At 52.0% G+C, this 24,357-nt stretch overlaps 1 protein-coding gene across 3 annotated transcripts; it reads right to left on the reverse strand.

The window, feature by feature from the left end:
• Nucleotides 1–2,107: 2,107 nt before the first annotated feature.
• SFXN4 (sideroflexin 4) lies at nucleotides 2,108–23,826 on the reverse strand. Of its 3 annotated transcripts, XM_058671582.1 has the most exons (14): nucleotides 23,704–23,826; nucleotides 22,103–22,168; nucleotides 20,467–20,541; nucleotides 18,448–18,474; nucleotides 18,308–18,362; nucleotides 17,353–17,378; nucleotides 16,701–16,754; nucleotides 16,561–16,617; nucleotides 14,322–14,387; nucleotides 13,794–13,872; nucleotides 12,087–12,202; nucleotides 7,506–7,591; nucleotides 4,701–4,818; nucleotides 2,108–2,433 (listed from the first exon to the last, which is right to left on the reverse strand). In XM_058671582.1, exons 1-14 carry the CDS (start codon nucleotides 23,740–23,742, stop codon nucleotides 2,356–2,358), a joined length of 942 nt encoding a protein of 313 aa, XP_058527565.1. In that variant the 5' UTR covers nucleotides 23,743–23,826; the 3' UTR covers nucleotides 2,108–2,355. The 3 variants fall into 3 exon arrangements, with proteins under 3 accessions (XP_058527565.1, XP_058527566.1, XP_058527567.1); XM_058671583.1 differs by lacking the exons at nucleotides 20,467–20,541; nucleotides 22,103–22,168 and having other exon boundaries at nucleotides 23,704–23,799; XM_058671584.1 differs by lacking the exons at nucleotides 18,308–18,362; nucleotides 18,448–18,474; nucleotides 20,467–20,541; nucleotides 22,103–22,168; nucleotides 23,704–23,826 and adding an exon at nucleotides 18,217–18,276.
• Nucleotides 23,827–24,357: the final 531 nt, after the last annotated feature.

Consider the following 24,357-nt stretch of genomic DNA (forward strand, 5'->3'; position numbering starts at 1 on the left):
AGGAATCACAGCTCCCTGTGAGGAGCTGGACGTGGGTCCAGCGCTGGGAGAGCCAGTGTCAGAAGGTAAAGGCCCTTGTCCGCTGGGGTGAGGGTCGGCTTATTCCTGACTCCAGGGCTACTGAAGGCTTCTCAGCCAGTGTGGTCTAAGACAAGCTGGGCAACGCATAGAGGGGGCTGGGCGGCAGGAGGGAGCAGGACCAGCAGAGAGCGCTGTTGCATCAAGCCAGGCAGCGGCAGCCACATCGAGCAAAATCTGGGACTGGGCCCCATCCCGCTGAGTTAGGGAGGGGTACACGGAGGGACGGGCAGAGCAGGGAGAGACACAGCTGGTTCAGTGGCGGTACAGTTTCCCAGCATAGAGAGCCAGTCTCCAGTGCGGATGCGTGCAGTTCGTGGTGCTGTGGGAAGTCAGAAGCCCAGCAGGTTGCAGCATCCATGGTCATGGATGACCACGAAGGGGCAGGAGACAGGACAGACAACTCCAGTCTGACTATAAGCAGGGGGTTTTCTTTTTCTTTTCTGCTGATTTATTTGAATGGCAAAGACAGAGCTCCCATCTGCTGGTTCACTCCCCAAATGTCCTTACAGTAAAGCTGGAAGCCAGGACACAGAACACGACTCCAGTGTGGGTGGCGCAGACCTAATCACTTGAGGCGTTACTGCCGGCTTGGGGCCTGCACTGGCAGGAAGGCCTGGAGCCAGGAACTGAATCCAGATGCCCAGAACAGGATAGGGCAGCTTAACCACAAGGCTTAACAGTTACCTTGCTCATGCTTTTCCAATAGGCCGGGTAACTGTAGCAATTTATTCAACACTTCTTTATTTATTTGAAAGGTGGAGACAGAGAAAGATCTTCCACCTGCTGGTTCATTCCCCAAATGCCCTCACCAGAAGGGCAGGGTCAGGTCGAATCTAGGAACGGAGATGGCATGGGGCACGAGGAGCCATCACTTACAACTCCCAGTGAGCACATTTCTTTCTTAAGCAATCTTGAAAATTTGGAGCAGCTAAAATGACATGAAGAGGGTCTGGCGCGATAGCGTAGTGGTTGGGATCTTTACCTTGAACGCCCCGGGATCCCATATGGGCACCGGTTCTAATCCCAGCTGCTCCACTTCCCATCCAGCTCCCTGCTTGTGGCCTGGGAAAGCAGTTGAGGACGGCCCAAAGCCTTGGGACCCTGCATCCGTGTGGGAGACCTGGAAAGAAGTTCCTGGCTCCTGGCTTCAGATCAGCGTGGCACTGGCCGTTGCAGTCACTTTTGGAGTGAATCATCGGACGGAAGATCTTCCTCTCTGTCTCTCTTCTCTGTATATCTGCCTTTCCAATAAAAATAAATCTTAAAAAAAAAAAGCTTTAAAAAAATGACATGGGGCCCGGCGACGTGGCCTAGCGGCTAAAGTCCTCACCTTGAACGCCCCGGGATCCCATATGGGCACCGGTTCTAATCCCGCAGCTCCACTTCCCATCCAGCTCCCTGCTTGTGGCCTGGGAAAGCAGTCGACAGCCCAAGGCTTTGGGACCCTGCACCCGCGTGGGAGACCTGGAAGAGGTTCCTGGTTCCCGGCTTAGGATCGGCGCAGCACCGGCCCATTGCGGCTCACTTGGGGAGTGAATCATCGGACGGAAGATCTTCCTCTCTGTCTCTCCTCCTCTCTGTATATCCGGCTTTCCAATAATAATAAATCTTATAAAAAAAAAAAAAAAACAGAAAAAAAAATGACATGAAGAAGCCAGCAGGAGGCTGGAACCAGAAAGGACCACAAGCCATAGAGGAAGACCCAAAACCTGGCGGACAACTGACCACACGGGGATACTGCCTATGGATGCAGGGAGGTTTGCCAGTGGAGGATACTGCTGGCCCTTAGCCTTGGCTTTCGTGGTGAGAGCAGCCAAGGTTTTTTTAACAATGAGGAGGAAGAAGGAGCTGGGAGGAGGCTGGCAAAGGCGTCCGGAGTTGTCCACAACACGGGACGCTGAGTGGGAAAGCAGGTGTATGTGGGCAGGAGGCTTCAGCCGAAGTTCACCATGTCCCTCTTGAGATGGGTGACCACCCTAACACCTGAGCATGTCCTGAGCATGGATGGTCATTCACTTCATTTGTCCAAGTTCTCAGACAAGTTTATTAGTAATTTCAGTTTTCTTTTCCCAGGCTGACTCTCCCATCACCCACCTGCCTGCTGCTCCTCTGGCAGCCTCAAAAGTCCAGACCTGGCTGGCCTGGCCAACTCTCTGAGCACGTGGCATCACAAGGCACCTGTCACAGGTGCCTGTGGCATCTCTGGAAGCCCACTGGCAGAGGTCTCTAAGCTGGAACCTCCCTGAGAGGAAGGTCGGCAGGTGAGATGAGCCGCTACACGCCCCTGTGATAGAAGAGTTCTGCTTCTTCAGTCAATGATTGGATATCCTCCTCCAGCTTGGCACGCTCGATCTGCAAACCAAAGGCACACTGCTCAGATGGACTGAGTACACACACTTTCCAGAGGCAACTATCTCAGTCTTCCCCAGTGATGCCTAGTACATAGCAAAAACATGCCAGCTAGTTTAATTCTAGAAAGACCAACTAAGCTACATACTTATAAGAAAAAACATGCATTTAAAAATATATAATGATTAAATTATAAAAATTCTAATGATTACACAGGACAAAGTCATACATATTAGATGTCTAACCATTCCAGAATTGCTTGGTACATGAGAATTCATATCAGCAGACAAAACAGACTTCAGAGTTATTGCTATGAAATTTGTTGCTTGACTTTATATGTATTTAAGTCTTTAAAGTAAAATAAAATTCTCCTTTTGAGCCTTAAAAAAAAAAAAAAAAAAAATTATTTGGCCCAGCAGCGTGGCCTAGCGGCTAAAGTCCTCGCCTTGAACGCCCCGGGATCCCATATGGGCGCCGGTTCTAATCCCGGCAGCTCCACTTCCCATCCAGCTCCCTGCTTGTGGCCTGGGAAAGCAGTCGAGGACAGCCCAATGCATTGGGACACTGCACCCGCGTGGGAGACCCGGAGGAGGTTCCTGGTTCCTGGCTTCGGATCGGCGCAGCACTGGCTATGGTAGTCACTTGGGGAGTGAATCATGGGACGAAAGATCTTCCTCTCTGTCTCTCCTCTCTGTATATCTGACTTTGTAATAAAAATAAATAAATCTTTAAAATATATATATAAACAAAGGTAGAAAAAAATGTAACATGCCCTCATGTGTTCACACCTGCAAGCACCATGCATAATTGCTGATCTTATTTCTATAAGCATCTCCCACAGAGGAGTGACGTGTTTCCTTGAATCTTTTCTTTTTTTTTAATTGGAAAGTCAAATTTGCAGAGAGAAGGAGGAGAGACAGAAAGATCTTCCATCCGCTGGTTCACTCCCTAAGTGACCGCAAGAGCTGGAGCTGAACTGATCCGCAAGCAGGAGCGAGGACCTTCCTCCAGATCTCCTATGTGCAGTCCCAACAGTTTGGGCCATCTTCTACTGCCTTCCCAAGACACGTGCAGGGAGCTGGAAGGGAAGTGGAGCAGCTGGGATATGAACCAGCATCCATATGGGATGGAGCGCATGCAAGGTGAGGACTTTAGCCACTAGGCTACTGCTCCGGGCCCTCCTTGTGTTTTAAAATTTTGAGAGAGAGGGAGAGAGAACTAACTAGATCCCAGCAACCAGAAATCCCACCACCTGGAAAGGCTTCTGTAAAAGGGCTACCCTAGCTTTATGTGCGGGCGCTGATGCAATCAGAAGCCATGTTTTTGTGTTTTTTTTTTAAGATTTATTTTATGTTTACTGCAAAGTCATATATAGAGGAGGAGAGACAGAGAGGAAGATCTTCTGTCTGCTGATTCACTCCCTAAGTGACCACAATGGCTGGAACTGAGCTGATCTGAAGCCAGGAGCCAGGAGCTTCTTCCAGGTCTCCCACACGGGTACAGGGTCCCAAGGCTTTGGGCCTTCCTCAACTGCCCTCCCAGGCCACAAGCAGGGAAGTGGATGGGAAGTGGAGCGGCTGGGATTAGAAATGGTACCCATATGGGATCCCAGCGCCTTAAGGTGAGGACTTTTAGCCACTAGGTCACCGAGCTGGGCCCAGAAGTCATGTTTTCTAAGTAAATGGATTAGTGTTACACTTAGATGTAACAAGCCCTGTTCCCATATAAATACTGGTTTGTGTCCCTGCTGCTCCACTTCCCATCCAGCTCCCTGCCTGTGGCCTGGGAAAGCAGTTGAGGACGGCCCAAAGCTTTGGAACCCTGCACCCGTGTGGGAGACCGGGAAGAAGCTCCTGGCTCCTGGCTTCGAATGGGCTCAGCTCTAGCTGTTGCAGCCATCTGTAGAGTGAACCAGCATGTGGAAGATTCTCTCTCTGTAATTCTAACTACAATAAAAACAAATAAATCTTGCAGCTTTTTCCCTTCTCTCCATCCTTCCTCCAGATACAGGAAAAAGAAAAAGAAAATTGGAAATAATGGTCTCACCCACCTTGCCCTATTCCTCGACCCTTCCCACCCTACTCCATGGTCCACTTGGGCATGCATCTTTCTCAACTGTGCAATCATCAGCATCGAAACTAAATTTAAAAAAATAATAAAAATAAATAAACATTAAAAGAAGAATCTTATTTATTTGTTTTACTGTTGCAACCACAAGATACACAAGAAAACTTTGACTGGGATGGGGCAGGGGGAGGGGGAACACTCACCCGGCCGACCTGTGGAAACAAGCTTAAAGAACCTGGCACCATCAGTCCCATGGCCAGGATGGTACAGGACAGCTTCAGGGGCCACAACGACTGGGGGCTTTTCAGGAAAACCTGGGTCCTACAGGAGACAAAGTGAAGCTCAGGAGGGCAGCAGGATAACAGGGCTGGGCTCTTCCTGGTTGGCCTTGCCAGGGGTGGCTAATCCCGCCTGGCCTGTACCCACAGGCCCACGCCTTGGTCCCCACTTGGTCCCCAGAAAGGCAAGGCAAGCCGCATGGGCTGAGCGGCTCGAGATGTGTGAGGCGCGGTGCTGAGTACCTCCCACACTGGTAGGCCCCCAACCTTGGGAAGTCTGCATTGTCATTGCACAAACACAGCTCAAAGTGGACAGGCTGGGCCCGGCGGCGTGGCCTAGCCTTGAACGCCCCGGGATCCCATATGGGCGCCGGTTCTAATCCTGGCAGCTCCACTTCCCATCCAGCTCCCTGCTTGTGGCCTGGGAAAGCAGTCGAGGACGGCCCAAGGCATTGGGACACTGCACCCGCGTGGGAGACCTGGAAAAGGTTCCTGGTTCCCGGCTTCGGATCGGCGTACACCAGCCTGTTGCGGCTCACTTGGGGAGTGAATCATGGGACGGAAGATCTTCCTCTCTGTCTCTCCTCCTCTCTGTTTATCCAGCTTTCCACTAATAATAAAATCTTAAAAAAAAAAAAAAAGTGGACAGGCCAGGGCGGCCCGTGCTGTGGCACAGTGAGCTAAGCTGTGGCCTGGCACACCAGCACCCCACATCAAGGTGCTGGTGTGAGTGCCAGCTATTCCGCCTCTGCTCCAGCTCCCGGCTAATGCCAGGAACATGGGCTCTTGCCATCCATTTTGGAGACCCTGCTGGAGCTCCAGGCTTCTGAATTCAGCCTGACTCAGCTCCGGCCCTGTGGCCATTTGGGGAGTGAGCCAGGGGATGAAAGATCTCCCTCTCTCCCAGTAATTCTGCCTTTCAAATAAATAAATCTTTAAAAGAAAAAGTGATGGATCAGAGATTCTAGAGCCTATGCATTATTGACCCGGGAAGGACATTCTGACCTTGACATTGAACTTGGTCAGCAGCTCTGTGACCTGGATGAGGTTCTACAACTGTGTTTCCTCAGCCAGCCCTTTTCTCCCTTTGAGCCCTGCGTTGTTTTCACACACAAAGATCTGCGAAGGTCACTGCCACAAGGATCATATGGCAGCTCTGGGATGGCACATCTGTGAGGTCACCAGCTGGCCCGCTCCTATGCCCACTGGGAGCCATTAGGCAGCCTGCACCATGCACAACAGAATCCCAGCTGTCACAAGAGTTCCAACTTTGAGGTCCTCCTGGTCCAGGAAGTGCCTGACTGAGCAGGTGTCTGCACTCAGCCAGCCCCATCACCCATGAGAAGGCAGGGCGTGGCCTGACCTGCACACTGCTCCTGCTTCCGGGAAACAGGGCCCATGTGCAGCTCCAGCAGAAGCTTCCTGGACTTGTCACACTGGAGCAGCAACAGGCATGTGACCCAGCGTGCCCACCGAGTGTGAACCTGGGAGGGGCCTGGGGCTCCATATCCCACAAGGGAGTGCCAGCTCTGGCTCCCCACTGCCACTTCCTGCTTACGCTGACGCTGGGAGGCAGCAGTGACAGTGCAAGAGATGGACAAGCTGGAGAGAATTCCCGGCTTGCAGCCCCTGCTCCATTGCTGCAGGTATCTGGGGAGGAACACTTTGTCTCTGTCTCCAAAACATAAATATTTCTTGTATTTATTTTTTTTAATTGCAAAGTCAGATATACAGAGAAGAGGAGAGACAGAGGGGAACATCTTCCGTCCCATGATTCACTCCCCAAATGACTGCAACGGCCGGTGCTGCGCAGATCCGAAGCCAGGAGCCAGGAACTTCCTCCAGGTCTCCCACGCGGGTGCAGGAACGAAGGCTTTGGGCCGTCCTCGACTGCTTTCCCAGGCCACAGGCAGGGAGCTGGATGGGAAGTGGAGCTGCTGGGATTAGAACTGGCGCCCATATGGGATCCTGGTGCATTCAAGGCTAGGCCACCGAGCTGGGGCCCCCAAAAATAAATATTTAAAAGAGACAAAACTGCTCCCCTGGGAGCCTCTGACCTGTGACGTGGTTTGCTGTGTTAATGTCTACGATAGAGGCGGACGGAGGGAAGCAGGGTACAAACTGGAAGTGCTGGGTGCTCATGTCTCGCACCACATGGAGAAGCAAGTCCAGGGCAGGGCAGCCAGAGGTCAGGCCAACACCACGGAGGCGAGGAAGTGGGGAGCATCCTGTAGTGAAGCTTCTGCCAGGGCTGCCGGGGGCTCCACTGCCTGCCCCTGCCTGGACCTACACCTGCACAAGTCCCTTCTGGCCTCAGCTCCTGCAGGTGGAGCAGCACCCAGAGGCCCCGGCGGATCCCTTGCCCCTTCTAGACCATCCTCACAAGCAAGGATTGTCTGGTGAGTCGGGGGCACTTGGGCTAATTTGGACTGTGCTGCGAAGTAGTATCAGCATTGGTGGGGGGAGGCTGGAGCACTGTTCATAGCACCTTGGAGATGGGATAGTTGTAGATCATTCTAGAAGAAAGGGCATGAGCCTCTGTGTCCACGCCAAGGACACAGAGCCCTGCTAGGCAGTGCCAGGCTAACTGGAATTTGAACTTCTGGTGTTCCAACCTGCCTGCCCCATTGTCACCCCACCCCAGTGTAATGACAGAATCTGTGGAGGTCACTGAGGCATGCCCTTGCCACCTGGGGGATCACTCTCCAGGGAGATGAGTGTACCCCTTACCGCTTGAAGAAGTACACGAAGACCTCGGGAATCAAAGCTGAGCTCCCAAAGAGCACCGCCCTGGACAGCGCTGTTTCTCTCACGGCCTGGTGGAGATGAAGCAAAGTGGCTTAGCACGGACAGCAAGTGCATTCCCAGGGGCCCTACGGCTCCTGCCACACACACACACACACACACACATACACGGCTCCTGCCACACACACACACATGCACACACATACACAGCTCCTGCCACACACACACACACACATGGCTCCTGCCACACACACACATACACGGCTCCTGCCACACACACACACATGCACACACATACACGGCTCCTGCCACACACACACGGCTCCTGCCACACACACACACATACACGGCTCCTGCCACACACACACACACACACACACATACACGGCTCCTGCCACACACACACACACATACACGGCTCCTGCCACACACACACACATGCACACACATACACGGCTCCTGCCACACACACACACACACACACACACGGCTCCTGCCACACACACACACATACACGGCTCCTGCCACACACACACATGCACACACATACACGGCTCCTGCCACACACACACACACACATACACGGCTCCTGCCACACACACACACATACACGGCTCCTGCCACACACACGCACATACACAGCTCTTGCCACACACACACACACACACAGACACAGCTCCTGACACGCACACACACATGCACACAGCTCTTGCCACACACACACACATAGCTCTTGCCACACACACACACACGGCTCCTGCCACACACACACACACACACAGCTCTTGCCACACACACACATGCACACACATACACGGCTCCTGCCACACACACACATATACACAGCTCCTGCCACACACACATGCACACAATACACATACATGCACACACACAGCTCCTGCCCAAGACACACACACACACACACACACAAATACACATACACACACACACACAGCTCCTGCCTGAGACACACACACACACACACACACGCAGAGCTCCCACTCAAGATACATACACACGCAGCAGCTCTCCCTTCTCATGTGCAAAAAAATTTTTGCACAACTCCAACAGAGGCACCTCATGCTCACTCTTCCCAGGCCACAAATCTGTGGGAGCAGCTGGGGAGTCCCCTCATCCCACAGTGATCTCTGTCAGCCAGCTAGATAGCCCAACTATGTTTCCCACGTGTGCACAAGGCAGGCACAGAGGGTTCTGGTGCAGAACCAAACGGTAGCCTCGCTGGCAGGAATGCTGGGGGCCACTCTGGGATCCTGCTCTCCCCACCCAGTACTCTGCCACTGCCCCCCAACCATGCTGAATGGCTCCCCAGGGGACTCCATCCTATGGTGGAGGAATGCTTGGAAGCCCAGCTCTGAGTATGCCAGGGCTCGCCTGTCTGTCCCTAACTGCCTATCTATCATTAAAATGCAGTGCCGTCAAACACTGTTGCATGTGTATCAGTATCTACAGCTTACCTCACTCCGCCATCACTGGCTGTACTGCCTGAGTCCTTACGCTAAACATGAAACTACATAGTAAACACTCTTTCTGGCCCTGGGCAATAGCCTAGTGCCCAACTCCTACCTTGCATACACCAAGATCCCATACAGGCACTAGTGCATATCCCGGCTGTTCCACTTCCCATCCAGCTCCCTGCTTTGTGACTTGTCTCAAAGTCTTGGGACCCTGCACCTGCATGGGAGACCTGGAGGAAGTTCCAGGCTCCTGGTTTGAGATTGGCACAGCCCCGGACGTTGTGGTCACTTGGGGAGTGAACCAGTGGATAAAAGATCTATTTCTCTGTCTTTCCTCTCTGTAAAATCTGCCATTTATAAAAATAAATACATCTCTAAAAATCAATCAATCAAACAAACAAACAAAAACCACTGTTTGTTCACTAGACAGAACTCCCTAGTTTATTCCCCACCCATCACGACCAAGGCTGAATCAGGCTGAAGTGACAAGGCAGGAACTCACTCCGGCTTTCCCGCATGGCCAGCAGGGACCCAGTTAGCAGGCAGCTGGGAGCAGAGGTAGAACCTGAAGGCAGGCACTGCACTGTGGGATGTGGGCATTTCACCACCACGCCACATACCAGCCTGGTATATGACACATTTGAGCATATAATTTACTGTATAATTATATATGCAGAAAACCACAGATTTTTAGGGCCAGTTAAAGGAAAATTTGGCTCTCGAAGAGCTTACGTGTTGCCTTCAGGATCCAGCCCAGGGCAAGACAAGTCCACAAGCTGCAGAGGGTTCGGTTCACAGCAGACAGGTGCCAGTCCCTGCCCTGCCTGGAGCTCCAGTCTTTCAGCTGCAGCCTCGGTGACTGGGCTGCAGCCATTCACCTGGGACCGGCTCTCCGCTCACGCTACGGCCCGGCAGTGGAGCCACGCAGGACCTCCAGCGATGTACTTTGCCCTGCCCCCACAAGGGCAGCCAGCGCTGGGGAGCGGAGTTAATGATGACCGCTTCAGGGACAAAATCAGCTGTGTCCACACACACGGGCTACATTCCCAACAGGACACTCGTCATCAGGGGCTCTAGCAGACACTTCCCAGGGTGCCACACGGTGGCAAAACCACACGGGCCAGCTTCCTTGAAACAGGGTCAGAGGGGCCCTGTTACAATCAGATACCGCTGGTTACGCACTTTCTGAAATTCTAGCCAAAGAACATAAACTTTCCCACGACAGGGCAATAAAGGAAGGCAGGTGCTTACGCACAGCTGGAGAAGCTCCTTTCAGAACAGAAACATACACTTCACTCTCATGCTGAAAGCAGATCACCAACTCTTGCTCTAAACTGGGCCTCACCCACATCGAGTCCCTGCAGGGGAGATGGGCTCCAGATAACCTACAGGGCCTGAGGCCACTGCCCACGGGCAGCCCAGGAGGGAAGGGATGCCCACAGGAGAGGGCTGGGTGCCCAGAGGCCAGCACAAGTCCCGCAGGCAGGTGGGCGGGCAGCGCTGGGCAGCCCCGGGTGGACTAAACACCAGGACTAAACACCACCTTGCTCTCCACTCTTGGGCTTTGAGCACAGTTCCCGGCCATACTCACACCCACAGGCGGAAACAAACGCAAGTGCACATAGTGTCTAGAGTCCATGTGTGGAGCAGCGTTATGTTCTATGGCCAAAGCTAGACACCATCAAGTGCCAACCTCCCAGGGAACAAACAGATCACAGCACATCCACGCACTGGATGTCACGCGGCAGTAACAGGAACAAGCGGCTGCCAGACAGCACGAGCGAGAGCAGCCAGACCAATGGCTGCTGCCCTGACTCTCACGGATGAACTCTCTAGGGAGATGCAGAGCAGGTGGCTGCTCCTCTGGACCGCAGCTGACTAGGCAGGCATACCGGGAGGGTTCAGGGTGATGAAAATGTTCTATAACTGAACTTTGGTGCTGGCCACATGGCTTTAAGTCGGCTAAAATTCATCAGACTATACCCTTATTTCAGGTGAATCTTATAGTACATAATTTACTAACCCCCATAAAACTATGAAAAATTAGTCTTTCATGTGGTGCATATAGTCAAGCCCATATTGGAATTTCTAATTATTTATAACTACTCTGCCCCTGTTGTAATTCACTGAGAAAATGGAGTCATGCTACTGCAGAGAGCACAGCAGGAATACTGCGCAGGCACCTCATGGGTCATCGTGCAGCTCTGCTAACCAGATTCTGAGCTGAGGGATGGCTAAAAAAAATGCACAAATGAATGTCAAGAATCCTTCATAACGAAGTGTGGGGGAGGGTAGTCTGCCCTACGGAAGAATACACCTGGCTCAAGTTGACGAGCAAGCTTTCCCACTCACGGTCCCATGTTGTAGAGCAGCCAGTTAAGCTGATGCCTGCAACCAGTTCTGTCTTGGCTGCTCCGTTGCCCGTTCAATTCCCTGCTAACGCTCCCAGGAAAAGGCAACAGCAGACTCCACAAGAACTTGGCCCCTGCCACCCAGACAGGAACCTGGATGGAGTTCTGGGCTCCTGGGTTCAGCCTGGTCCAGCCCCAGCTGCCCCAGCCTCCCTGTTACTCTGCCTTTCAGATGGATACATCAGATCTTAGAACAAGATCTCCCACTCTACGAGGGAGTCCGTGCTAAACGCTCTTCTGTGACGTCAGCCTGGCACACATGCAATCACTTCTTTAAATTGTGAACGACAGTTGCTGGGTGGTGCCATTTCACCACAGGATGTCAGCTAAGTGTGCTTGCGTCACTCTCCCCCATGGGGACACACCCCACCCCGTCAGCTGGAAAAGCCACCAAACACGTAAGTTTCCCAGAGGACAGCCCAGTGCCTGAGCGCCCAGCCCAGCCCTGAGCATTCCAGCTGGCCTCCCACCCCACCCCAAGGCACAAACTAACTCCTCAAGGTAAAGTACTGAGCAGGTGAGTACCTCCATCCCAGGAGTTCAGCTTCCTTTGGGAACCCAGCTGTCTACACGGGATGGTAGGGTCAAGAGTACACACGAGGCTGTCCCTGGCTCATGAGCAGGACCGTCCGTTCTTGGCCCACAGGGGCCACAGCGACAGCTCCACCAACTTCCCTTACCTTCTTCCCCGCTCTTCTGGACTGGCCGAGGACGTTGCCTTCCTTGTCCATCACCTCAATCCCACGAACAGGCTCGAAGCTTCGGGATGCAAAAACATTTAGCCCGCTCACTTGGGCTGTGGGTGTAGAAGATGAGCAGGATGAGTTTTGGATCCACCAAAGGGATATCTTTTCAGAGGTCTGTCACTTGGAGCTCCCTTCCCAGGGTCACCTGCCACTGACTGCAGAGGTGACCACAGCCCAGGGCTCAGCCCTGCTCCACAGCAGGTTTAAGCGAAACTGCAGAGTCCTGGGAATGCAGCCCCCATCTCTGTGTACGCCCATGGAATCACATCCTGCAGCTTCCCCAGCTGACGGCCTCTTGCCAGCTGCTCAGACGGCATGTTCCCACCGCCAGCTCCGAAGCACAACCCAAGGGCACGCAGGCAGCGCAGCAGGGATCTCTGTTACTCCCCGTGAAGTGTGAGGACCGCACTGGGAATCCCACGCGCTCGCCCCAGGACCCTGGACGAGCTGTTGAACTTGCCTGGGCCTTAGTCTACAGATGGACATCTGTAAGAGACTCCTGCTAGTTCCTGCCTATGAACAGCTGTCAGGATTAAGTGAAATAAGGTATGCAAAGGGCTTGTATGGCCAATCTCTAAACAGCACTTGTGGTGCTGCCACAATGGCTCAACTGGCCAATCTTCCTCCAGCAAGTGCCAGCATAACATTTGCATGCTGGTTCTTGCCTGGCTGCTCCACTTCCAACTGAGCTCCCTCCTTATGGCTTGAAGAGGCAGCAGAGGATGACCCAAAGCCACAGGCCCCTGTACTTGTGTGGCAGAACCAGCGGAAGCTCCTGGCTTCAAAACAGCCCAGTTCCAGCCATTTGCGGCCATTTAGGGAATGAACCAGTACATGGAAGATCTTTTTGTCTCTCCTCTCTGCAGATCTGCCTTTCTAATAAAAACTTTTTTGTTTGTTTTTTTAAAGATCTATTTTATTTATTTATTTATTTATTATTATTTTTTTAAAGATTTATTCCATTTTTATTACAAAGTCAGATATACTGAGAGGAGGAGAGACAGAGAGGAAGTGGAGCCGCCGGGATTAGAAACAGCGGCCATATGGGATCAAGGCGAGGACCTTAGCCACCAGGCCACGCTGCCGAGCCCAAGATCTATTTTATTTTTATTGCAAAGTCAGATACATAGAGAGGAGGAGAGACAGAGAGGAAGATCTACCGTCCGATGATTCACTCCAAAAGTGACTGCAACGGCCGGTACTGCGCAGATCCTAAGCCAGGAGCCAGGAACTTCCTCCAGGTCTCCCACACGGGTACAAGGGCCCAAGACTTTCAGCCATTGTCAACTGCTTTCCCAGGTCACAAGCAGGGAGCTGGATGGGAAGTGGAGCTGCTGGGATTAGAACCGGCGCCCATATGGGATCCCGGCACATTCAAGGAGAGGACTTTAGCTGCTAGGCCACTGCGCCAGGCCCTCTAATAAAAACTTAAAAAGTCACTTGTATATTGCAGTCACCCTGGGACCACCAAAGGGGACAGAAAATATCATCTTTTAAGACTAAACCCTGATGTGGGTCTGGGGGCCCTGGCAGGCTGCCAATGGCAGGTATCACAGGTCACACGGTGGCCAAGGGACCCACTGGAAAAGCTCAGAGACACAAAGACAGCCCAGGGCACCTGCTCCCAGAGCTTCTGCTCACCGATGAAGACGACAGGCAAGACTCTTTTGACCAGCAGGTTATCCAGGGGATACCTCATTCGGGCCAAATGAGGAATTAACTAGAAAACAGGAGAAAATGAGCATTAGTGCCTGCGACCCAACCTTCAGCTGAACACACAGTCAACAGCACAGCACCAGGCCTGATTCGGCTCCTGTCACCAGCCAGGGCTCTCGGATGCTTCTGCTTTGGTTCTTACTGCAGGAGGCATTGCCCCGAGGAGGAAACAGGAAACATAGTGTCTGTTCCAGTCCAAGGTGGGCTGAGCCTGCAGGTGCACATCTGTGGATATGGGAACAGGTGTATTCCCCTGGAAACCCCGACTATTAACCTGATTATTTGGGGATGACAAGACGACAGGTGATTTTCCCATGCTTCCTAGTCGTACATTCTGAACTGTTTAAGTTGCAACATAATAGGATGAACAAGCAATCAGAACAGTTTTTTGTTTGTTTGTTTGTTTGTTTGATGCTGAGGAAGAAAGGATCCATCAGGGTGTAACACACCTACCCCAAAGAAGGCTGAAGAAACAAAGGCTCCTGCCCCAACAAACATGCTCTCCAGGGAACTGTGGCTCTAAGGAGAAATAACAGTTGCAGAAATAACAGTTGTGGTTGTGTTACAGTGGGTTAAGCAGCCAATATGGTGCTGGCATCCCTTATGGGCGATGATTCAAGCCCTGGCTGCTCCACTTCCCATCCAGTTCCTTGTAAAAGCAGTGCAAAATGGCCCAAGGTTTCAGCCCCTGAAACCACATGGGTGACCCACATGAAGCCACTGGCTGTTGGCTTCAGCCTGGTCCAGCCCTGACTACTGAAGCCATTTGGGGATTGAACCAGCAGATAGAAAATCTCTCTCTCTTTCCCTCCCTCATCATACTCCTAAAACTCTAACTTTCAAATAAGTAAATAAATAAGTAAACCCAAATTAAAAACATAAGTATTTAACACAGATCACAAATTTCTTCAGCAAGAATAATTTTTTTTTTTCTTTAAGGATTTATTTATTTTCATTGAAAAGTCAGATACACAGAGAGGAGGAAAGACAGAGAGGAAAGTCATCCACCCAATGATTCACTCCCCAAGTGACCGCAACGGTCAGAGCTGAGCCGATCCAAAGCCAGGAGCCAGGGGCTTCTTCCAGGTCTCCCACGTGGTTACAGGAGCCCAAAGCTTTGGGCCATCCTCTACTGCTTTCCCAGGCCACAAGTAGGGAGCCTGTATGGGAATCGAGACCGCCGGAATACAAACCAGCACCCATATGGGATCTCGGCTTGTTCAAGGAAAGGATCTTAGCCACTAGGCTACTGCATTGGGCCCAGAATAATTTTCCTAAGCATGCAAAAAACTACATAGAAATGCACAATATAGAACAGACTTTTTTTTATCGCTTCTTGGCCTTTGGCAAAGATCAAATGTACAAAAGACATTTTTTCAGTCCAACGCAATGGCTCAATGGCTAAATCTTTGCCTTGCAAGTGCCAGGTTGCCATATGGCACTGGTTTGTGTCCCAGTTGCTCCACTTCCCATTTAGCTCCCTGCCTGTGGCTTAGGAGGGCAGTCGAGGATGGCCCAAAGCCGTGGCACCCTGTACCCACGTGGAAGACCTGGAAGAAGTTCCTGGCACCTGGCTTAGGATTGGCTCAGTCCTGGCCATTGTGGCCACTTGGGGAGTGAATCAGCAGATGGAAAATCTTTTTCTGTGTCTCTTCTCTATAAATCTGATCTACCCTTTCAACAAAAATAGATACATTTTTAAAGATTTATTTATATTTTTAAAATTTTATTGGAAAGGCAGATACACAGAGAGGAGGAGAGACAGAGAGGAAGATCCTCCATCTGATGGTTCACTCCCCAGTGAGTGCAATGGCTGGAGCTGAGCCAATCCCAAGCCAGGAACCAGGAGCTCTTGCAGGTCTCCCATGTAAGTGCAGGGTCCCAAGGATTTGGGCTGTCTTTGACTGCTTTCCCGGGTCACAAGCAGGGAGATGGGTGGGAAGCAGGAACCGGTGACCATAAGGGATTCTGGCGCGTGCAAGGTGAGGACTTTAACCACTAGGCTATCACACCGGGCCTGATGCATTTACTTTTATTGGAAAGGCAGACATACAAGAGAGAAGGAACTACTTAGAGAAGCATCTTCTGTCTAATGATTCACTCCCCAAGTGGTCGCAACGACTGGAACTGAGCTGATCCAAAGCCAGGAGCCAGGAGCTTCTTCCAGGTCTCCCACGTGGGTGCAGGGTCCCAAAGAAAGGTTGACTGCTTTCCCAGGCCACAAGCAAAGGGCCAGATGGGAAGTGGAGCAGCTGGGTTTAGAACTGGTGCCCATATCGGTTTCTGGAGTGTGCCAGGCAAGGACTTTGGCCACTAGGCTACCATACTGTGCCCAAAAATAAATACATCTTTAAAAAGAAAAGAATAAACATTTTCCTCATTTGATTATTTGAGAGTTTTAAAAATAATTTTATTCCAGAAAACAAGTATAAATTTTGAAGCAGATGATTAAGCATTGTGCGAGGCCTGTAACACTGCATAGAATGGTGGGATCAGTTGGTCCTTGCTCAAGCCCTGCCCTCTACTCCTGCTGAACTCTGGTCTTTTTCTATGGGTGGAATTCTGTGTAGTGGAGTATTGAGTGTTGGACCTTAATGTCAATTAGAAATACGCTATCTCAAAAGTTAAAAAAAATTTTTTTCTAAGTAAAATAAAAAATGCAGAGACCCACAGAAGGCTCTGGGATACGTACGTAGCTGGTGTTGCCATTGACAATGTTGAAGGCTGACATGTAGGCATAGAAGGAAACCTATGGAGGGCGACAAGGGCACCCGGTCACATCTCAGTTGCAAACAACAGAATCACAAATCCCAAAATGGAACCGCTGCTCACCTGGGGTAAAACCAGTGACTTCAGCCCTCTCGCTGGCATCATGGAGAAAAACATCTTTAAGAAGAAAGAAGACAAAAAGAGGAGGGCAAGCTTGCAAGAGGAAAGAACTTTCCAGAGCAGACAGGGACTGAGCTGGGCAGGACAGGAAGGTGCGTGCATGGCAGTGCCAGACAGTGGCCAAGCTGGCACTAAGCTAGCAACGCTGAGGCTCCAAGGATACTTGGGATACCCAGGGGTCCTGTCCCCTAAAGTCTATAGTCCAGCAGGACAACTCTGCAGGGCACATCCACCAAGGGAGGCAGACACGGGACAGGTGACAGGCCAGTGTTGTGACCAGAGGCTCTTCCTGGGAGCCCAGGCAGGTGGGCTCCTTGGTGGTGACTGCAGGTGAGGGGCTAGACGTGGCGGACCTGGGCACAGCAGGTCCCACGACACGTGGGCTGTGACCAGTCAGGTTCTTCATGCATAATAGAGTTTTAAAGTAAGGAGGATTGTGTGACATGGTGACCCCGAGAGGCCCGGGCACCAGCTAGGTGGGGATAGATACAGGATCAGACATGGATCACAGGAGGGGTACATGAGCATGTTTCAGCACAGCCAGGAACTAAAGGCTCACAGGGGTCAGGAGGGAGGCAGCCGGCGGCTCACTCACCAGGGGCGCCGTAAGAGGCAAGAAAGCTGGCAGGAAGAGAAGAGGCATCAGGGACGGCCACAGCCACAGCCCACGGGCACCACCCTCCACGACCCCCTCCCAGGATCCCAGGGCAGGTGGCACATGCCTCCAAGGTCATCTGGCTGCTCTTAGCTTCCCAATAAGACCTGCATGAACAGGGCAAATGACCAAAGCAGCACGGCTCAGACCAACCTTGACAGAGACCGGCCCCCTCTTCCAGTCCTGGTTCCCGGGACAACTCAAATGTTCTCCCACACACCACCCTTAGCGACACAAGGACGAGCCACAAACTCAGTTTTCCTTCCATCACACTAGTTCTGCCATGTTCACAGGAACTGACTGAGCAGGGCAGGATTCCCCCCCAACCCCACGGTCTGGGCCCCGCTTCCCAGAGCCCGGCTTCCCAGAGTCCCACTTCCCAGAGCTCCGCTTCCTACAACCCCGCTTCCCGCAGCCCAGCACCCGGCTCCGCACTCCATACCTGATTCTCTCCACCCTCAATCCCAGCCCCCCTAACCGTTCTGTTTACATTTTATTTATTTCTTATTTGAAAGGCAGAGAGACCAAGATCTTCCATTCTTTGGTTTACTCTGCCAATGTCTGCAGCAGCTGTGGCTGGAGCAGGGAGAGCGCCTGGTGCTTGTTCTGAGTCTCCAGTGGGTGGCAGGGACGGCCTATCTGAGCCGTCACCTGCTGCCTCCCGGGATGTGCGTGAGTGGGAGGCTGGAATATCGGGAGCACAGCTGGGTGTTCAACCGAGGCATGAACAGGAGATCCTGGCCACCCAAAACACATCTTAACCACTCGCCATCATTCTTTCTAAGCTGAGCTTTTCTGATTCACCAACTGACATCCTTCTAGGAAAACAACACTGAAACCAGTGAGCAGTCTTGCTGTCTTCCCCACCTGCTTCTGACAAGCGGAGCCAACTCACCCGCCGGCCGGAAAAGAACAGGGATCAGCTTGCCGCTGTCGGGATGCACCGTCGACTACAAGGTGACACGGAAGCTGAGTGGAACGCTCGCTTTTGTTTTCTTAGAGAAATTTAAAAATTAGAAAGGGGATGAAACTTACAAGACTCCTTTTCCATGCTTCCTGTACCTAAAAAGAGGAATAACAAATAACAGCTTCAAAAGGCAGCCTGGGGTCCAGTGTGATAACCTAGAGCCTAAAGTCCTTGCCTTGCGTCTGCCAGGATACCCAGGTGCCGGTTTGTGTTCCGGCTGCTCCACTTCCCATCCAGCTCCCTGCTTGTCGCCTGGGAAAGCAGTCAAGGATGGCCCAAAGCCTTGGGACCCTGCACCCTCATGGGAAACTGGGAAAAAGCTCCTGGCTCCTGGCTTCAGATCGGCGCAGCTCTGGCCTTTGCAGCCACTGGAGAAGTGAACCAGTGGATGGGGGATCTTTCTCTCTTTATCTCCTTCTCTCTGTATATCTGCCTTTCCAATAAAAATAAAACAAATATTAAAAAAAAAAAGGCAGCCTGGCAGGGAATGCCTCCTGGTTAGACTTGTTGCTGGTGCCAGCTTGGTACCACCTTTCCAGACAGAGGCTGGAGCTGCTCTCTTCAATGTGGGTGGGGCAAAAACAAGTAATCTGCAGGGCTGGCATTGTGCCACAGTAGGTTACGTCGCTGACGGCAATACCACTGTCCCATGCCAGAGAACCAGTTTGAGTTCTGGCTACTCCATTTCCAGCCCGAATTCCTGCTAATGTGCATGGGAAGAAAGCAGACAACGACCTCAAGTACTTCGGTCTCCTGCACCCACCCAAGAGATTAGGACAGAGTTCCCAGCTCCTACTTGAAATCCGGCCTAGCCCTGGCTGTTACGGCCATTTGGGGAGCGAACCAGGAGATGGAAGATCTGTTTCTCCTCTCTATGGCTCTGCCTTCCAAATACATTTAAAAAATAATAAAAAATAAAAAGTGAATTTATAAAAAAAACCCTAACAAAGAGATGCTTGAAGAAACTGACCTGATGTTCCAGCCCCAAAGAAGACAGGCCCCTGAGGGACCCCTCAGTGAGTCCCAGAGACCAGCTGCCCCCGTTCATGGCAGCCCATGACACCATGCCAGGAGCCAACTCACTTGCAAGAGCGGCACACTGCGGGCACAGAGGCCCCAGGCGGCTCTGGGAAGAACAAGTTAAACTTGCGAGCCTGCCCCAGGCTGCCCCAGGGCCCCGCCTTTTTTTTTTTTTTAAGATTTATTTATTTTTTTTTTTAAAGATTTATTTATTTTATTACAAAGTCAGATATACACAGAGGAGGAGAGACAGAGAGGAAGCTCTTCTGTCCCATGATTCACTCCCCAAGTGAGCGCTACGGCCAGTGCTGCGCCGATCCGAAGCCGGGAACCAGGAACCTTTTCCAGGTCTCCCACGCGGGTGCAGGGTCCCAAAGCCTTGGGCCGTCCTCGACTGCTTTCCCAGGCCACAACAGGGAGCTGGATGGGAAGTAGGGCCACTGCGATTAGAACCTGTGCCCATATGGGATCCCAGTGTGTTCAAGGCAAGAACTTAATTGTTACACTATTGTGCTGGGCCCAGGCCACTTTATTTTTTATTTCAAAATTTATTTACTTGAAAGGCAGGCACAAGGAGAGGAAGAGAGGAAGATTTTCATTCACTATTTCACTACCAAGATGCCGTCAACAGCGAGGGTCCAGCTGGGCCAAAGCCAGGAGCTAGGAACTCCATGCTTGTCTTCCACACGATTGACCTGAGCCCACGTACTTGTACCATCCTTTGCTGTCTTCACAAATGCAGTAGCAGGAGGGTAGATCAGAAACAGAGACGCATGGGAATTTCAGGCCCTCCATAATTATACCATAAAATTAACAACAACAAAAAACCCAGAGCAGCGGGACCTGAACCAGGACTCTAACACAGATGCTAGCACTGCACATGGCAGCTTCACCTACGGCACCCCAACACAGGCCACACTTTATATCATTTTATAAAAGGGACTTGAGTATCAGTGGATTTGGGTATCTGTGGGAGGTGCAGGCTTGGCTGGAGCCACTGTCCCATGGACACCAAGGGAGATGGCTGCACCCAGCCGTGACCGGACACCTGGGTACCCAACACCTACCCCGCAGTCTGCTGAGTCAGGTTTGGAGGCATCGCCATTGGTGAACAGTAGTTGCCGCGACTTTTCTATTTTCTCCTGTAATCACAGAATCGAGAAGAGGCTGAGCCATAGTTCAGGACTCACAACTTGCTCACCAGCATAGGCTGTGTGTCAGCCACAGCACACCTGTTCTCCCTGCAGCACCCAGCCTCCCTGGCTCCTGCTTGCTCTCCCCGCTTCCTCCACGGCTGCACACAACCCTCTCTCCTGCTGCCCTCTGTACTCTGATCGCAGTGGGCTCAGGAACAGTAGGCATGGCCACCCAGAAGCAACAACCAGACAGTTGCTGATAGCTCCCACGCCTGTGTGGCCCTCAGTGGGACCTGCCAGCCACGGAGGCCAGCGTATGTCGTCCAGTGCACATCTGTCTACATTGTACACACATGTGTATGTGGGCTCTTCGAAAAGTTCATGGAAACAGTATATTAAGAAGAAACGATGCATGAATTTCAAGTTGGTTTTTAAAAAATCTATATAACAAAACACTTTTTCTTTAAGAAATAAATTATTTGGTTCAATCCCCCACATACTCAGGAGCCAGGAAATCCAACCAGGTTCCCCACATACATGGCAGGGACTCACACACTTGCTCCATGACCCAGAACATGCATCAGCAGGGAGCAGAGCCCAGAAACCCAAACCCAGGTACCCAAAAAGGGGTGAGTGCCCCACCCAGCATCTTAACTCTTGTACCTATACACTCTATCAAATATGTTGAATTCCATTTTCCATGAACTTCTTAAAGTGGCCTCATCCTGAACATATACCCATAAATGAAGGGCTTCCATTTGTTCCATTCATGCAAAGTGCTATATTTGACATACCTTGAACTTCCTATTATCTAGCACAGGCATCAGTCACTTCCATTTAATGTTACATTGATAACCGGCTCTTCAGTGTTAACAGCCACGCATCACCCGCACCATAAGCACCCCACACCATGCTGTTCTCCAACACACACAGGCATTCGGGTTGCTCCTTGGAGCCTCAGGACGCAAGCGGTGGAGGGTCTGGTCCTAAGGGTAACCCCTCTGCAGCCCGAAATCTTCACCCATCATGAGGTCAAACAAGCCGTCCCGGAGTGACAGCCCTGCCCTGAGTCCCATCACTCTCCACAGGGCTACCAAAGACCTGTGGGACACAACCCCATCCCTGCCCATCACGGACATGAGGGACAGACAAGGCTCTGTAAGACCTGAGTCGGGCCCTGCACTCTAAGCTCCAGGCCGAGGTGATCAGCTCTGCTGCCCATGGCTCTGCCTGCAGTCGCCTTTGCCTGTTGAGTCGGTGCTGCCCCTCCTGGCTCAGCTGCCACCCCAAGTGTTCCCAGTTCCCTTAGAGCCCCAGCCAAGGTGTGTGCCCAGCCCGCCTCATCCATACAGAACAACCATGTAGATTCTCTTTTAGCCCCCAGCACCTGAACCAGGCGTGGTATTAAACAGATGCACTGTTCTTTATCTGCTTTCCAACCTAACACACTCCTTCAAAAACAATCAACACATGAAGTGTCTGTCACCTCAACTGCTTTTTACAGGGTCACGGTCTTCAAGTTGCAAAGTAAAACACGAAACGCACTATCTCCAAAAAGAATACTTACAACCGAGAGGACTAAATTTGTAGGATCTAGTATTTCCGTCCACTGAAGAAATCTTCGCACGAAAGACTTCAAAAAAAGGCATCAGAGAGGTTAGAGGCAGCAGGAGGGACACATGGTAATACAACAGTTGACATTCATGGAGAGCACACCCAAGCCCATTTCCTGGAATCCTCACAACACGCCCATTTCACAGGTGAGGAAGCTGAGGCCCGGAAGGGCAGGACAGGACTCAGCACTCTGTGCGGTCTCAGTGTCTCAGAGTAAAACTGCTGGGGCCTGAGGCCTGATGGGTCAACAGGCCAGTCCTCCACCCCCAAGGGTCAGCATCGCATACAGATGCCAGTTCACATCCCAGCTGCTCCACGTTCCATTCAGCTCCCTGCTTACAGCCTGGGAAAGCAGCAGAGGACGGCCCAAAGCCTTGGGACCCTGCACCTGCGTGGGAGACATGGAGGAGGTCCCTGGCTCCTGGCTTCAGAGCAGTTCAGCTACAGCGTTGTAGCCATGTAAGAAGTAAATTGGTGGATGGAGGACCTTTCTGTCTCTCTGTAAATCTGCCTTTCCAATGAAAACAAATATATATATTTTTAATAGTTGCTGGGGCCTGTGTAGTGGCAGACAGATTAAGTAGCCCGTATCAGAATGCTCATTTGAGTCCCGGCTGCTCTGTTTCCGATCCAGATCCCTGTGTGTACACCTGGGAAAGCCGAGGAGGATGGCCCGGATGCTGGGCCCCTGCTGCCCACATGGGAGACCCAGAAGCAGTTTCAGGCTCACTAATGGGAGATGGAGGGCAGATCTCTATCCCTTGGCCTTTCAATTAATAAAAACAAATCTTCCAAAAAACAGGAACTGAATGAGTGCATCCAGGCTCACTCTGGAGTAAGGAGCCTGGTTTGCTCCAAGCCCTCAAGCTTCAAGCAATGGCTGCAGCTTCACCATTTAGCAACATCCAGCAATTTGAGCTCTCTGTCCCTCCTCAAATTCACCTAAAAATGAAAGAAGCCCAGGAGTCAAAAGGTCTGAAAGGAAATGATTGCCGGGGAAACAGGGCTGGCCTAAACCGAGATGCGCCCCAGCATCTGTAAGCCTTTATACCCGAATATGTACTGATCATTCTCTGAAACGCTCATTAGCGCCCCTCTTGAGCAGGCTGTCCTATTACAACCCATAGCACCTGTCTTCCCGGTGTTTGCCAGGCTCCAGCACTTGAAAGGCTCTCATCCTATTTCTATTGGGCAGAGTGGCCAGGGCTTCCGCTCCACCGGCTCCGCCTCCCCAAGGCCGCCTGTGGGAGCCAGCAAGGTGAGGGCTCCTAGCAAACTCTGCTGCTCAGCAGCTGCCCGGAATTCTCCACTGGGATCCTACTGAGGGTCACCTTGTGGAGTGCCACCCGGGGCACGCTGCTGCACCGCAACATACTAGGCGCCTTCGCCTCCAACCGGGAGGCGGGCGGTGCTCATCCAAGGCCATTTGGGGTGGAGGAAAGGCGTGCCCGCAGGGCAACCACGTGGCCTGCCCAAGGTCACCTGGCCAGCCCCGTGCCACACGGCGCGGCCCCCACCCGACCTGTCCCCAGACGCGCAGGGCCCGAGCCGTACTTGGCGTTCGGCAATCCAGAAGCGCAGGTTGGGATCCATGCGGGCAGCGACGCCACGCTTGCTCCTCCACCTCCTCTTCCTGGGGCCTGCGCGGTGGTTGGGGTGGCTGGCGCGTAGGAGGAGCCGGCGGCGCGCCCCGCCCCGGCCGGCGTCCAGCTGCAGTTCCCGCCGGGCCTGTGCGCCCGCATCCTGCCAGAGTCGATGGGTCAGACAGGGCAAGGCCTCCCAACCCTTCCGTGCACTGCTGCGCCCCTAAAGGCATCCAGGGCTAAAGAGGCTCATTTCTGGAAACGCCACAGTAGCACACCTTGTGCGAACACTCTGGAAAGGGCTCTGGAGTCCCTTCCTTCCTGCTCCCCTTACCTGCACTGAACTTTTTAGAATTCTCCCGAAAATCTCGTAAGTTGCCCATAAACTTAAGTTGTACACAACAATGTTGGGCACAGTCAAGCTGGCTACATAATCATAGAGCAGTGAAAATGTAGGTACTCCTTATAAAATATCATTGAGAATTTTTAAAAGATTTTTATTGGAAAGGCAGATTTTACAGAGAAGGAGAGACAGAAAAGATCTTCCATCTGCTGGTTCACTTCCCATGTGGCTGCAACGGCTGGAGCTGAGCCCATACGAAGCCAGGAGCCAGGAGCTTCTTTC

Source organism: Ochotona princeps, chromosome 13 (assembly GCF_030435755.1).
Source record: "Ochotona princeps isolate mOchPri1 chromosome 13, mOchPri1.hap1, whole genome shotgun sequence".
Lineage (NCBI taxonomy): Eukaryota > Metazoa > Chordata > Mammalia > Lagomorpha > Ochotonidae > Ochotona > Ochotona princeps.

Bases quoted from the DNA above. Each gene is read 5' to 3' on its own strand.
- SFXN4 (XM_058671582.1), bottom strand. From the start codon at position 23,742: ATGGATCCCAACCTGCGCTTCTGGATTGCCGAACGCCAA. The intron at 12,203-13,793 runs GTGAGCAGAAGC...CTACACCCACAG, and splicing joins CTTGCCTGTCGTCTTCATCG to CCCAAGTGAGCGGGCTAAAT. The intron at 7,592-12,086 runs GTAAGGGAAGTT...CATCTCCACCAG, and splicing joins CCAGAAGAGCGGGGAAGAAG to GCCGTGAGAGAAACAGCGCT.